Source organism: Hordeum vulgare, chromosome 4H (genome assembly GCF_904849725.1).
Source record: "Hordeum vulgare subsp. vulgare chromosome 4H, MorexV3_pseudomolecules_assembly, whole genome shotgun sequence".
Classification (NCBI taxonomy): Eukaryota; Viridiplantae; Streptophyta; class Magnoliopsida; order Poales; family Poaceae; genus Hordeum; species Hordeum vulgare.
The window spans coordinates 304,399,373-304,412,037 of NC_058521.1; the positions used below are offsets into that span (position 1 = coordinate 304,399,373).

A 12,665-nucleotide genomic window follows, 5' to 3' on the forward strand; every position below is an offset into this window, starting at 1 on the left:
ACATACTTGTACTTATGGCTAGAACACTCTAGAAAACATTACTTAAGATTCACCATTCTACTCATAGCTACCCACAACTAGAGGACTCTAGAAAACAGTAGGTAAGGTAGAAAAGAAAAAGAAATACTCCCTCCGTCCCAAAATAAGTGTTGCAAATTTAATCCTAGACTAGCACTCCCTCCGTCTCGGTGCATTAGGCATCTTACGAAAATCAAATAATCCCAAAACGCTAAGGCATATTACATTAGTACTAGTTGCATGCATATTAATTAGACACCATCTATTAACTGAAGGACCAATGCATGCAATTTATGTGGCACGCTTTTTGGATTTGAAGAGGTCTCCTAATTAATAGCACGTTTTTAGTTGAGAAAGGAATAGTATGATTGGCTTCTTTTGCAATTAAATTTCTTCTCCTACCCAATCTCTGTGTGTCTAGGTTGCAGTGCACCTTCTAAGATGTCTAATGCACCGAGAAGGAGGGAGTACAAATTTTATACTAGCTCAATGACACTTATTTTGGGACCGAGGGAGTACTACACTAGTGTGGAAGCATCTACAAGTAACTAAACAAATCTGACATATGATTATTATTATTTTCATCTAGTGTTCCTCATCAAGCACTGCAATAAAATCGTACCTTGCATCACGGAAACCGGTTAAAGCAAGATACAGAGTTCGCGGAATGGGTGTTGCGGACAGGGTAAGAACATCAATAGAAGCTTTGAGTGATGCAATCTTCTCCTTTTGTTGCACACCGAACTTCTGTTGGAGAAGATGGAGTTTGTGAGGTGTGCATACAAAAATAGGCAGAGTTTGCTTCAAAGATATTATATCTTCTGATCTTTTTAACAGATTACTAACGACAGAGCTCTCTCTTGCTTATCCTAAAAAGAGAACATTTTTATGTTATTAGTACCCAAATTATAACCATCAAACTGAAGTGTATCATTGGCAGACTAGACCAGCAACCACACAAAAATAATGTCAAATGAATACACGGCATGGATATGCTATCACCGTGAGAGAGACATTATAGAGTACCTGTTCCTCATCCACCACTAGGAGACCAAGATTGTTATAGGCCATCCGTTCTGTAAGAAGAGCATGAGTTCCAACAATTATTTGCAAATGCCCATTCGTAATTTTTGTTATTAGCTCATCCTTTTCATCCTTGCTCTGCAAGGAAAACACATACCAAGCCATGCAAAAGATAGTCAATCCCTTCAGCAAACAAATGTACTTGGCATTGTATAAGTCGCGTTACCAAAATTGATCATGATTTGAGTTAAGAACAGTCGGTGAATATGAAAAGTGGAAATGAGATAGCGCTGCCCCAGATTGCATAAAGTATAGATTATATAAACATTTTTTGTACAGCTACAACAAAAGCCACATATACAAATTAAAGTATTACAACAAAACAAGAGTGGAATGTTTTCTAGGGTCAAGATGAATTACACAAACTAAATAATTAAATAATTACTAAAATTGTTATTTGGAAGCATAAACAAAGAAAGATAATTTTACATAATGAGTTGTATTATGGGTTATACTCAATTTGTATCGTGGCATACCTGAGCACCACTGAATATGGCAACCTTTATATCAGGATAGTTGGAGAAACGCTCAGACATTACGTCAAAGTGTTGATTGGCTAGTATTACAGTTGGTGCGAGAACCATAGCTTGATATCCTGTAGATACAACGATGAATATAGCACGCATTGCAACTTCCGTTTTACCAAACCCGACATCTCCACAGATCAGTCTGTCCATTGGTGTTTCTCTTTCAGTCAGATCATTCTCAATATCTATGAAAGCCTGTCATCAGTATGAGCACCGTTAAAAAAGCTCTTTTTAAAATTATCCATTAACAGTGTAAGTAGATAAGAAAAGAAACCCCAGGCAAAGTAAAAAGTTTAAAGAAGATGAGAAGCAAAAGAAAAGAAACCACGGGCAAGGTAAAAGTTTAAAGAAGATGAGAAGCAAAAGAAAAAATTGGCAATGACTGGAAATAAATAGCAATCAGTATTGTGCCAAAGGCTATGTATATCTAAGCTGGACATCTACACAAGTCAACCAAGGTCATGTTGAAAATATGAACAGATTACTATGAGTTTTAATTCGAACAAACAGTAAATAAATCATGACGATAGTAACAAAGAGTAAACTAATCATGCGGACTAGTATAGTAGATGAATAGATCGAATCTAAGGCAGACTAGAAACAGAAATTTTAGCACGATCTCAAACAGTGGGAGCAGAACCGCCAGCGTTGGTGTTGTCGCCCATGTCGTTGATGAAGAGGTTCTCGAGATCGGGGGAAAAGTCGTCATCCGGGAAGTAGTTGGTGCCAGAAGTCTCGCGAGTGCCCTCCCCTAAAACCTGATCGCCCCTCTTCCATACAGGATCACGAGAGGCGGGGTTCTGGAGGCCAGCTGTCGATTCTCCCGGTGCACGCCGGAAGGAGTGATGGAGAAGCCTTGGGTGGCGACGCAATGTTTTGGAAAGGTGTGAAACCATATGCTGCGGTGGCGGCTAGGGTAGACGTTTGCCTGTTTATATAGTGTGGATCGGGTAGGTCGTGGCCCACGTCAGTAACATCCCCACGATCCAGAATAATCGGAAATTGTTGAGTAATCAATGCGTCTGTTAATTATCAATTAATGACTCATTAATTTTCCCGAGCAGCAAAAATATAGACAACATGCATAGCTTTGTCTTCGGCTCGGCTCATTCCCGAAACCCGGCGTGGGGGTCTGACGAGGCGTGGCGTGGCGAGGCGAGCGAGGAGGAGGAGGAGCGCGTATAGGTCTCCTCTTCTCATGCTCATACAACTGCTAGAAGAGCTCACCTTATAGGGTGGTGCAACTCTCTCCCAACTAGCGGTATGGGACTAAACATTAGTCCCACTCACACCACACACAGCCATGCGTGAATGGGCCATGAGAATTTCAGAATTCTGTTGTGCTTTGGGCCAAAAGCCTACTAGCAAATTCCAACAATCCCCCACAAAGTCTCATTGGCACATCTCATCATTTAGTTCCAAAACATTGTTTATATACCAGTGCTTAATGGAGACGGTTAAGTTGAACTTCCATTTAGAATTTTATGCTACACTAGATCACAACTTGAATAGTGGACTATGCCTTGAACTACAAGCTTTCTATTGGACTAGTTTCACATAAATCCTTGACCGATACTTGGCTGCCGCAAGGCTTCCCCGCGAGTGGAGCGTATACGTCATACTCCAGGGTCTTTCATGAATTTATTAGAGAACACCCAATTCTCACATACTGCGACGTTTGACAGTCAAACTCATAGGTGTGTTCCTCAGGAGATGCTCTGCAGGACAACATCTCTGCTTACACAAATAGGCCACTTGGAACACACTAAGATGAGTATCAACTTGCCATGCAGATTATGAGAGTCTCTGCTTACACAAATAGGCCACTTGGAACACACTAAGATGAGTATCAACTTGCCATGCAGATTATGAGAGTATTGCATCTTCACGTAGTGGGATAACAAATATAGGGATACACTCCTTCGAGCTGCCCAACAGCTTGTCTCCCACTTCAACTTCACGGGATCTCCGATCTTGATTACCACTATGGACAACTCATATGGTGGGTCTCAAACTCATCTTCCTCGATGCAATTTCTATCACATTACGTGATAAACCCTTTGTGAAAGGATCTGTCAAGTTTTTAGATGTTATGGATATAATTCAACGCGATAATTCCGGAGTTGTATGTTATGACCGGTTTACATTATAACCGGAGGAGGCCCAGTTAGCCAAGCTGGCCCAGTTATCTTATAGTATTAGGGGCTTAGCCCAGTTTATTATAGTTGATAGCCTAGAGGAGTTATACTCATGTAATGAACATCTTTGAGATTAAGCAAGATCAACCTATTTTGATCGGCTCCTAGAAGGAGCCGGTGCCCTAACCCTAGCCGCGCCCAACTCTCTCTCTCTCGCTCGCGAGCACGGCGCCCCAGCACCGTCGGCCGCGCCAGCCGCCTCGCATCCACCGCAGCACCCCTACAACCTGCGAGCACGCCCTGGTAGGGAATCAGTTCCTACCAATTTGGTATCAGCTTGCACAGGTTCGGCCATGTCTGCCCCTCCGCCCGCTTCCAGCTTTCCGCCGGCGTCCCCCCCACCGCTGCTGGCCACCACGCCGATGGCCACGGCGGTCGCTGCTGCAGCCGTCACCGGCCTGCCTCCTGAGGCCGCCTGCCCTCCGCCGCTCTCGGCCGGCCTGGTTCTCTCCCCCGCGGAGATTACCGCCGCGCTGCTGGAGCTCGACGCGCGCTCCTCGCGGGGAACCCCGTGCCGCACCAGCCAGTCGCGGCCTTCTTCCCCGCCGTAGCGCCTCCACCAAGCCTCGCGACGGCGCAACACCTGGGATCCACCTCCGCGCTGAGTGGGCCGCCTCCGACCCGGGCGCACCCATTCAGGAGGTGCGGTTCCCTCCGTCGCCGTCCCCGCTCACCGCCTGGCTCACCGAGCCCGTCTACATGTCGGCCACGATGCAGCCGTCCCTACCGGCCCCAGTCGCGGTGCACCTGGCCGGGCCACCCACCGGCTCCGCTGGACCGGTGGGACCCTACGCGGGGGTTGACGGCCCCCTGTTCCACGGCGGGCCACTGCAACCCGTCCTCCCGGGTCAGTCGGCGCACTGCTCCGCGCGGCCGAGCCGCCAATGGCTGCCGGCTACGGCCAACACCCGCTGCGTTTCTCCAAGCTGGAGTTCGCCACCTACAACGGCACCGGCGCCCCCTGAACTGGCTCAACCAGTGCGACCAGTTTTTCCGGGGGCAACGGACGCTCGCGTCCGACCGCACCTGGATCGCCTCGTACCACCTCCGGGGAGCGGCGTAGACGTGGTACTACGCCCTCGAGCAGGACGAGGGCGGGATGCCGCCATGGGAACGCTTCCGCGACCTGTCTTCTACGGTTCGGGCCACCCGTCCGCAGCAGCAGGCTGGCAGAACTCGGACGCCTCCCGTTCCGCTCCTCGGTGCAGGATTTTGCCTAGCTCTTCCAAGCGCTGGCCTGCCACGCTCCAGGCGTCTCGGCCCTCCAACAGGTCGAACTCTTTGTAAGCGGCCTCCCCGACCACATCCGCATGGACGTCGAGACGCGCGGACCGTAGGACCTCCAGACGGCTATGTACTACGCCCGCGCATTCGAGCAGTGTGCCGTCACCATGCAGCAGGCGTTTCCGGCTCGGGCTACAGGCGGCGACAGGGTCCCCCACCACGGTCGCGACTCGCCCGTTCCGCCGGCTCACTCCAGCTGAGCAGCTCGAGCGTCGCCGCCAGGGGCTCTGCTTCAACTGCGACGAATCCTACGTGTCGGGCCACGTTTGCCCACGCCTTTTCTACCTGGAGGCAGCGGACTACGTCGAGGAGGATACAGCCTCTCCAGAGCTGGTTGAGGAGACGAAACCGGATGCTGCCACCGCCCTCGTCGTCTCCCTCCATGCCCTCACAAGCATCCGCAAGGAATAGACTATGATGCTGCCAATGACGGTTAATGGGGAGCGTCTCCTAGCTCTAATAGACACGGGCTCTACACACAACTTCCTGCCTGAGTCTACCATGCGTCGGCTAACCCTTCAACCAACCGGCGAAGAGCAGGTCTGGGTTACCGTGGCTAACGGTGATTGTCTTCGCTGCCATGGGATTGCACGGCAAGTTCCCATCATCACCGGCGACGAGCACTTCGCCGTTACTTGCGTGGGCATTGACTTGGGATGCTTCAACTTCATGTTCGGCGTGGATTTCTTGCGGACCCTCGGTCCCATCCTTTGGAACTTCGACGCCCTGACCATGACGTGTTGGCGTCAAGGCCGCAAGGTGCAGTGGAAGGGTGAGGGTGGTGCGTCGTCGGCAGTTGCCCCACCACAGTTGTTGACAGCAACCGCCGATTCAGAGCGGCCCCTGTTGGCCCATCTCCTGCAGCAGCACCGCGATCTCTTCGACGAGCCCCAGGGCCTTCCCCAGGGCGTTCCAACACCTGAAAGGGCCTTGCATAGCGAGGACCCAGCTTGCGCATTGGCGGCGTCGCCTACCGACTGAAGCTTCCTCCTGGTGCACGTCTCCATGATGTCTTCCATGTGGGCTTATTGAAGCCTTTCCATCGGGAGCCGCCCGCGTCTGGACCAGATCTTCCGCCAACCTCTGACGGCCGCTTACTTCCTGCTCCAGCCAAGGTATTGAAGGCCCAGCAAAGCCGTGGTGTATGGCGCCTTTTGATCCAGTGGCACGTCTTGCAAAGGAGGATGCTACGTGGGAGAACCTGGAGGAGTTTCATCAGCATTATCCAGATTCCCAGCTCGAGGACGCGCTGTTTGCGCAGACGGGGAGAGATGTTATGACCGGTTTACATTATAACCGGAGGAGGCCCAGTTAGCCAAGCTGGCCCGGTTATCTTATAGTATTAGAGGCTTAGCCCAGTTTATTATAGTTGATAGCCTAGAGGAGTTATATATACTCGTGTAATGAACACCTTTGAGATTAAGCAAGATCAATCTATTTTTATCGGCTCCTAGAAGGAGCCGGCGCCCTAACCCTAGTCGCGCCCAACTCTCTCTCTCGCGCGCTCGCGACCACGGCGCCCCAGCACCGTCGGCCGCGCCAGCCGCCTCGCCATCCACCGCAACACCCCTACAACCTGCAAGCACGCCCTGGTAGGGAAGTTGTTCATACCATTGTAACTCCGAAGTTCTTCAATTTTCTGACAGATTTCAATCTCCTCTTCACATGCCTTGAGGACTTCATATTATCCTTAGAACTGTTTATATTTGATCATAGTTTGATTATCATAGTTCATCGGGATAGCGGGTATTGGTTTTTCAACCACATGTAAATCCATCAAGAGCTAACTATGCCACTCTGCTTCAACAGTGGTTGTATCTAATGTTGTGAGTTCTTCCATGGTTGACCTCGTTAAGATGGTGATAGTAATAGGATCCCTACCAGGTCTAGGTCTTAGGTTATAGGGGTGGAAGAGAGGTTGGCGGGGCGAGGCGCACGGCCGGCGGCAACGGGGCGTCATGATCGCGCGAACAAGAGAGAGAGACGAGGCGGCTAGGGTTTAGGCGTCGGCACCTGTTGGGAGTCGAGCAAATATGATTGCTTCTGCTTAACCAAAATTGAGTCCTTACATGAGTATATATAATCTCCCTAGCGCTAACAAATAAGATAAACTGGGATAAGCCCCTAATAACTATAAGATAAGTTGGACCGGCCCTTAAGTGGCTGCGCCCTTGGGCCCTCTCCAGTTATGCACAACTCGCTGCCAGCGTCCGAGGCGCCAAACTTGGCCTCGAGCGCAGCCCACGTGTCCTTGCCATTTTCAAATGACATATACGAATCCACAATGGTGTCATCAAGAACACTCAAAAGGGCGCCCTTGAAGAGGGTATTGATCTTCTCAAAAGCTTCCTGTTGTGCAGAATTAAGATCGCCCTCAGGCTTGCCCTTGATGGCACCATAGCAGTACATAGTCTGAAACCAGTAAACTGCTCTTCTGCGCCACCTCTTATATTGCACCCCTTAAGGTGGGCGGCTTCAGATGCGCAGCAAAACTACTCGGAGTAAATTGCTTATAATCAGGTTTTTGGATTGTTGAAAATATGAGCGAATTACTATGAGTTTTAATTCGAATAAATAGTAAATAAAGCATCATGATAGTACCAGCGAGTAGGACTAGGTGAATAGATCGAATCTAAGACACATATTAGAAACGGAATTTTAGCATGATCTCAAACAGAGAAGAGGGGATTGCATACAGTGCAACAGGAGCAGAACCACCGGTGTTGGTGTCGTCGCCCATGTCGTTGATGAAGAGGTTCCCGAGATCGGGGAAGAAGTCGTCGTCCGGGTAGTAGTTGCTGCCAGCAGTCACGCAAGTGCCCTCCCAAAAACCTGATCGCCCCTCTCTCGTACAGGATCATGACTTTCACGAGGGGCAGGGTTCTAGAGGCCTGTTGTCCCTTCTCGCAGTGCACGCCGAAAGGAGGGATGGAGAAGACTTGTATGACGGCGCAATGTTCTGGAACGGTGCAAAACCATATGTTGAGGTAGCAACTAGGGTAGACGTTCGCCTGTTTATATAGTGCAGATCGGGTAGGTCGTGGGAGTAAACCGACGTCCAAGCCGGTAACAGCCCCACGATCCAAAAGAATCGGAAACTGCTGAGTAATCAATGTGTCCGTTAATTATCAATTAATGACATTAATTTTCCCGAGCAGCAAAAATATAGACAACATGCATAGCTTTGTCCTCGGCTCAGCTCATTCCCGAAACCCAGCACGACGCGACGGGGCGAGCGAGGAGGAGGAGCGTGCGTATAGGTCTCCTCTTCTCATGCTCATACAAGTGCTAGAAGAGCTCACCTTATAACGTGGTGCAACTCTCTCCCAACTAGCGGTATAGGACTAAACATTAGTCCCACTCACACCACACACAGCCATGCATGAATGGACCATGAAAATTTGAAAAATTTGTTGGGCTGTGGGCCAAAAGCCTATTAGCAAATTCCAACAGATCATTCGACAACCTTACATTTATTGTGTCACAACACACACGCAAAATCTAAAAGTTGTCCACACTACAGCGTAATGGAAATATGTTACTCACAACAAGTATCATATGCAGGAAATGAATAGGTAATTTCAAATTTCTCAAGCAAGTTTAAACTGTAAAAAGATCTGAATTTAAGCTTCCAAGCTGATGTGAAGTAACCCAAACAAAGTGTTTCTGACCTCAGAAGTAATCAAACTATCATCGCCTTACATTTCACCCTTGATGTAAACAAATAACAGGCAAACATATGGTTGCCAACCACATCCATGAAAGATTAACAATTTTATAAAGAACATTAACTGCATAAAGAAAAGAACACGGCTTTTAGTTGTTAGCAAACCTGGTTTTGGTCTGGGGTAGGCTCGTAAGGAAATTCAGAAGCAAACTGATCCATCGCCTCAGGCTTCCGGTACGGCGGCCTTCTCTGCCTCATCCTTTGTAAATATAACTCCATCAAGTTGACCACCATCTTTTGAACAGCAAGCTTTCCTTTCAGCCTCCTCTTCTCCCATGCAGAAGGATCATTCAGCTTGCTTAGATTCCTTGGCCTCTTTTTCTCATGAGGACTGCATAAAAGTTCAGACTGGATAAATGGTCAACGTGCATTTTTAATTTCCATCGAACTCAAGTGACCATCCCACAACATAGCATGTAAATCAAAATTTAAGCACAGATACCAGCTAACTAAAGAACAGGTGCAACTAAAGTGCATCCATAAGCAAATTTTCTTAGTGTGCTCAGTAGGGCAACTACTCAGATAAGGAATCACATTCTTTTAAATTGCATCAAACTTGAAAACTGGAAAATATGGCATGCACCTCGCATAAAATTGGCAATTGTAAGTTTTCAACCAATCCCAGTCACATGGCTAACCTAATCACCACCACTTTGCAATGTGGCAATGATATAGTTTTGTTTACTTTAATACATAAAATAACATTTGTTTAGACACGTCTGGACAACGAAGTTGATCCAACAATTCCAGTCCTACATACAATCTATATACCTATATACCAATATAAAAAGGACCCTGATAAGTGCCACAGGTGTGGCACGAACACATGACAACTCCGAACAATTTTTATGACAAGTTTAGTGACGCGAGGATGGCAATTTAGTTGTCAAGCATGACAACTTCCTTCTGGGATGGCAAATTTCAGGTTTTTTTGTTTGTCCTATCATTTTCGGATGGCAACTTTAGTTTAAAAAACGTCGGGCCAGAGTGCTTAGTGCCACACGTATGGAACTTATCATTTGGGTATAAAACTAGTGAGTTGCGAAGATCCAACAAATCTCAAGTTCTCAACCGTTCAACAGCATATATCCAATGGTCTACATTGCTAAAATAGTGAGTTGCTAAGATCCAACAAATCTCAAGTTCTCAACCGTTCAACAGCATATATCCAATGGTCTACGTTGCTCCGGGGTTTAACACATTCATGGTACTACACACATTTAGCACCTTCTGCTAATTAATATACTGCCCAGTATCAACGTCAGCATTAGCCACATAAATATATCCTACTCCCTCCGTCACGGTTTAGAAGGCACGGTTAAATTTACGTGCATTTTCACAATAGACAAGGTTTAGGGCGCATTGCATTACTTCTAACAGCTAATTAGTACTTCGTTATATTATTTCTATATGCATACTTAGGGTGAATGCTATTTTCTATCCCACCTCACAGTCAATCAATAATCACCTAGGTTTCAGAGAATTTTCAAGCACGCCTTCTAAACCGGGAGAGAGGGAGTACAAACAATAGGAGAAGAGAGGTGAGCAGGTTAACCGCGGAGGTATACAGGTTGTAGCGGTAGAGCATGCGTGCGGCCTGGTCGACTGCAAGTTTGGCCATGGCGTCCGCATACTGAATGAACACGTAGTCCTCTCCGTCCTCTCCGCTTATACAGACGAACTTGCCGACGCCGACCTTCTTGTGAACGACGTACTCGCCAGGCTCCAGCTCACGCGGGTCCACACGGTGCCCCAACGAGCTCCCGGCCGCCATCCCCTTCCTCCTTCCGCCGCCCTCCTCCTCGTCCTCCCCGTTGCTGCCGACGTCTCTCTCGTATTCCGGTTCGGCCGCGTCCCGGCGGAGCTGGCGGAGGCCGAGGCGCTGCTGCTCGCGGATCATGTGGAGGTAGGCCTCCGCCTGGGCGGGGTCCATGGGGGATGAGGCAGCGGAAGAGACACCACGGCGGCGGACGAGGGCGCGGAGACGGTTATTGAGCTGCGAGATGTCGTCGGGGGGCACGGCGGCCGTCGCCGTGGCAATGGCCGCGACCGGGGAAGCGAGGCGGAGGCGGCGAACAGGGAGGCGGAGGCGAAGCTGGGCGGATAGGGTCGGTGGTCGGTGGAGGAGGAACTGGCGGTGGGGATTTGGTGGTGGACCACGAGGGATGAGGGTGGCCATGGATGTGTCGTGGAGGCGGGGTTCAGGAACAGCATGGGAGCAGCATGGCTTTAAGGACCCCGTTTGGTTGTGGGTTTCTACTAGGATTTTGCTGTGTGTCAACCGAATTTTAAGACCATCTCCAACAGCCGTCGTCCAACGCCCGGCGCATTAAAAATAAATTTCCAACGCGTCGTTCGTCAGTTTTGACGCGGTGCAGCGCGACTAGCTAAAATGTAACGCGCGCTCTCGCACAATGTATATATATAGAGAGAGAGAGATGGAGGGAGGGAGGCACGGACGGAGAGAGTGAGACACACACAGAGAGAGGGAGGGAGGGAGGGAGGGAGGGACGGACGGAGAGAGAGAGAGAGAGGGAGAGCGTGAGAGGGGAGGGAGAGAGAGAGGGGAAGAGAGAGAGTGGGAGGGAGGGAGGGAGAGAGAGGAGGTGAGAGAGTGAGAGAGAGAGGAGGGAGAGAGGGACGGTGAGAGAGAGGGAGAGAGAGGGGGGAGAGAGAGAGAGAAAAAGAGGGAGGGAGAGAGAGATGGACAGAGAGAGAGAGAGAGGATGGAGAGGAAGGGAGAGGGAGAGAGAGAGGGGGGGAGGGAGGGAGGGAGGGAGGGACGGTGAGAGGGGGAACTGCTGAGTAATCAATGTGTCCGACGTCCAAGTCCAAGTCGGTAACTGTTGAGTAATCAATGTGTCCATGCAAGTCCAAGGAGGGAGAGAGAGGAGGGAGAGAGAGAGGGAGGGAGAGAGGGAGGGAGAGGAAGGGAGGGAGGGAGAGAGGGGGGAAGGGAGGGAGGGAGAGGGGGAGATAGAGGGGAGGGATGGAGGGAGAGGGGGAGAGAGAGAGAGGGAGAGGGAGGGAGAGAGAGGGGAGAGGGAGGGAGAGAGAGAGAGGGAGCGAGAGAGGGAGAGAGAGAGAGGGAGAGGGAGGGAGGGAGAGAGAGAGAGAGGGAGGGACGGTGAGAGGGAGGGACGTGAGAGGGAGGGAGGGAGAGAGAGAGATAGAGATAGAGAGGGAGAGAGAGGGGGAGAGAGAGGGGAGAGAGAGGGGAGGGAGAGAGTGGGGAGGGAGATGGACATGGAGGGGGAGAGAGAGGGAGAGACAGGGGAAGCGAGGCGGAGGCGGCGAACACGGAGGCGGAGGTGAAGCTGGGTGGATAGGGTTGGTGGTCGGTGGAGGAGGAACTGCGGTGGGGATTTGGTGGTGGACCACGAGGGATGAGGGTGGCCATAGATGTGTCGTGGAGGCGGGGGTCAGGAACAGCATGGGAGCAGCATGGCTTTAAGGACCCCGTTAGGTTCTACGTTTCTACTAGGATTTTGTTGCATGTCAACAGAATTCTAAGAGCATCTCCAACAGCCGCCGTCCAACGCCCGACGCGTTAAAAATGAATTTGCAATGCGTCGTTCGTCAGTTTTGGCGCGGATGCAGCGCGACTAGCTCCAACACACGTGCTAAAATGTAACGCGCGCTCTCGCACAATATATACATATATAGATAGAGAGGGAGGGAGGGAGGCAGGGACGGAGAGAGTGAGACACACGCAGAGAGAGAGAGGGAGGGAGGGAGAGAGGGAGGGTGAGAGAGATAGAGAGAGGGGGAGGGAGGGAGGGAAGGAGGGAGAGAGGGGGAGGAAAGGAGGGAGGGAGAGAGAGACAG

General features: G+C 50.0%; 1 protein-coding gene across 10 annotated transcripts in view; it reads right to left on the bottom strand.

Annotated features, from left to right (window-relative positions):
• LOC123448538 (ATP-dependent DNA helicase At3g02060, chloroplastic) overlaps positions 1 to 11,092 on the bottom strand; it is a 77,036-nt gene extending 65,944 nt beyond the window's left edge. For 6 of the 10 annotated variants that reach the window (XM_045125474.1, XM_045125472.1, XM_045125471.1 and 3 more), the window contains exons 1-6: positions 10,406 to 11,092; positions 8,943 to 9,168; positions 7,807 to 8,208; positions 1,578 to 1,823; positions 1,045 to 1,179; positions 641 to 765 (exon numbers count right to left, since the gene is read on the bottom strand). In XM_045125474.1, coding sequence (XP_044981409.1) covers positions 641 to 765; positions 1,045 to 1,179; positions 1,578 to 1,823; positions 7,807 to 8,208; positions 8,943 to 9,168; positions 10,406 to 11,016 — 1,745 coding nt within the window. In that variant the 5' untranslated portion in view covers positions 11,017 to 11,092. Of the gene's footprint in view, positions 1 to 640; positions 766 to 1,044; positions 1,180 to 1,577; positions 1,824 to 7,806; positions 8,209 to 8,942; positions 9,186 to 10,392 lie in introns of all 10 variants that reach the window. The other 4 variants (XM_045125473.1, XM_045125477.1, XM_045125479.1 and 1 more) reach the window with 4 other exon arrangements.
• Between the last annotated feature and the right edge of the window lie 1,573 nt (positions 11,093 to 12,665).